A 2664-nucleotide genomic window follows, 5' to 3' on the forward strand; every position below is an offset into this window, starting at 1 on the left:
CACAACAGACACCCTGTGAGGTAAAAGAAGAAGAAGATATTGGATTTATACCCCGCCCTTCACTACCCAAAGGTGTCTCAGAGCGGCTTACAAACCCCTTTCCCTCCCCCTCCCCACAACAGACACCCTGTGAGGTCGGTAGGGCTGAGAGAGCTCTTGACAGAAACTGCTCTTTTTCAAGGACAGCTGTGCCAGAACTGTGGCTTCCCCAAGGTCATCCAGCCAGGTGCAAGTGGAGGAGTGGGGAATCAAACCCGGTTCTCCCAGATTAGAGTCCGTGCACTTAACAACTACGCCAGACTGGTGAACAGACTAATTCAGTGCAACGATATGAACAAAATGCCCCTTTAATTAAATTAATTTAATGAGCCCTTAATTATAAAATCTGCCTCCCGACTGACTCAGTTACTTACTGAAATGTGTTAAATTTGTCACCATACGGCTGCAACCTTAATGATTTTTATAGAGTATATGAAATGAGTCTTGTCCTTCTCCATGCTGGTTCAGCCTTGAGTCATTTTGACTAGATGAATGTTCCCCCCCAAATTAAAATTTCACACCAGGTTTTGAGACTGCGTGTGCCTGACTCTTACCTTGGGGCCGTCCGGGCCCTGCCCGCCAGCCATCCCCTTTTCCCCCAGAAGGCCAGAGGCTCCGGGGTTTCCCCTTTCTCCCGGATGGCCACGTTCACCCTGCAAAGAGACAGCCTGGAAGTGATCTGGAGAGTTCCAAAAAGCAGAACACAGGAGCTTTATGTGTCAAAACCAGGGCTATTTTTGGGCAGGATCAATACTAGTAGAAGTAACCCGTCTATAAGGCAGTTTCATGGGTTCACTTTTGTACATACGTACGTATTACGAACTCAGACTGCAACATCCACAGTAGCGTAGTGTAGATTTTCCATCACCTAGTGTCTCTTGCCTTGAAAATTCTACTGGGTCACTATATATGTAGCTTACTCTGAGCTGTATGGTGAAGGATGGCTTGGCAATGTAAACATCATATCGACAAATGACGAGAGACATGCTTTCACCCATGCTAAATAATGCCGTTCAATCCGCTTCAGCAACCATTTGCAAGTAGATTTTGCCATTACACTCAGTAACATCCAGTTGCAAAGTGCATTGAGAGTGGATTGAAAGTGCATTATTTAGCGTATGTGAAAGCGTCCATCTTAAACATGATGTGCTCCAATATCAGAGAATGCACAGAACTGTAACTTAATGGGGGGGGGGACATCAAAGATTCCAAAGATTCCACGTGAACTGTTTGGCATTCGACAAAACCCAGCTTTCAAGGTGACAAAAAGTGGAAGAAGGGGTTCCTGTCACAATACACTGGAAAAGGAAAATAGTATCTAAGACTGAACTAAGCGGTGAAATTCAAACTGTTATGCTTGAAGCGTGCCATTTTCGGTTTGGGGTGGTGGGGGTTCTGCAGTGTAGCATTCAAAGACGTGGCTGTGTGTGTTCCAACCCTGGATATAAAAAATAGCTTGTAAGATTGCTATGAAAGTGACGGTAAAACTCACCCGGGGGCCTAAAGGACCGTTGGCTCCAGGATCCCCAGGAACACCCTGTGGAGGGGGGAAAATTTGGAAATTGTTAGAAGACGAAGAGTGGGTTTTTATACCCCCACTTTTCTTTTCTTTTATTAAATCTTTATTGAATAGTTCCATACATTACAATTTTTTCCCCAGCCAATACAACAAAGCAATCTGAGCACTGCAGTAAACGGTGTGTTACTTACATTCACTTAAACGAATTAAAATACATACAACTTTATTCTAATAGTGTAAATCCATAAGATATCTTGTTATACTAAGTTTCCCTCCATCAAGGCATGAGCATATATGTAGACTTTGTTAGGGTTCAATAACGACACACCACAACAGATTTCAGGCTTGGATCATGAAGCAAGTACATTTGGTCTTGTTCACTTGCAATCAATTAAATTTCTCTCAGCTCCCTGGAGCTGTCTCTTCATCAGCCTATGACCGGCACTTTAGGAGCGAACCACAGCTTCCTCAGCCTCAGGTTTTTTACCGGGCCCTGCCTGATCGTACTTGGCTGGGTCCAGCCCCCTTGTTGACTTGGGGGAGAGGGTATGCTTCTGTTTTGTCACCCACAGGTCCTCTTTGGGTTCCTGCCAAGTGCGTTCATTCAGTGCATGGCGTGGCATCATGGGGGGCTGAATCCAGTTCCAGAGCTCCAGAACGTCAGCCTGACTGAGCCCCCCCCGGCAGCCGCAACTGAGAACCACACAAGCTCCTCTGGTGACCTGGGGTGCCGTAAAGCGGGTAACCTGCGACGCACAGAAGCTGCTACAGGAGCAGGGCAAAGAGCTGACACCCGAGAATCTCTGTGTTGCTATCTTTGCGGTTATCACTGCAAATTCTGCTCGCACCTAATCTGCAATTCTTTATTTGCACCTCACTAATGCAAGCTTTCCCATACATCAACAGTCTACAGGACAACTCTGAGCACTGGAGTCCAGAGTACCGCTATCTAGTCTTTGGTCAGCAGTTTCTGGATCCTTTACAATCACCGTACGGGCTGGAACTAATAGCAGGGCCAGTTGCAGTTTGCCCTTACTATCTGTGTCTAGTCTGGTTCTACTTTGACCCCACAGACTCTCCCTTTGGGTGGGGAAAGGTAGAATTTC

The 2664-nt window shown here is 46.2% G+C and overlaps 1 protein-coding gene across 1 annotated transcript in view; it reads right to left on the reverse strand.

Annotated features, from left to right (window-relative positions):
- The window catches only part of LOC107122672 (collagen alpha-1(I) chain-like), a gene marked incomplete at its 3' end in the record, with an annotated part of 7003 nt that extends 4822 nt beyond the window's left edge, over positions 1–2181 (reverse strand). The window contains exons 1-2 of the mRNA XM_015425803.1: positions 2046–2181; positions 594–718 (exon numbers count right to left, since the gene is read on the reverse strand). Coding sequence (XP_015281289.1) covers positions 594–718; positions 2046–2181 — 261 coding nt within the window. The remainder of the gene's footprint in view (positions 1–593; positions 719–2045) is intronic.
- Between the last annotated feature and the right edge of the window lie 483 nt (positions 2182–2664).

This window comes from Gekko japonicus, unplaced genomic scaffold, assembly GCF_001447785.1.
Source record: "Gekko japonicus isolate JY-2015 unplaced genomic scaffold, Gekko_japonicus_V1.1 scaffold6932, whole genome shotgun sequence".
Taxonomy (NCBI): domain Eukaryota; kingdom Metazoa; phylum Chordata; class Lepidosauria; order Squamata; family Gekkonidae; genus Gekko; species Gekko japonicus.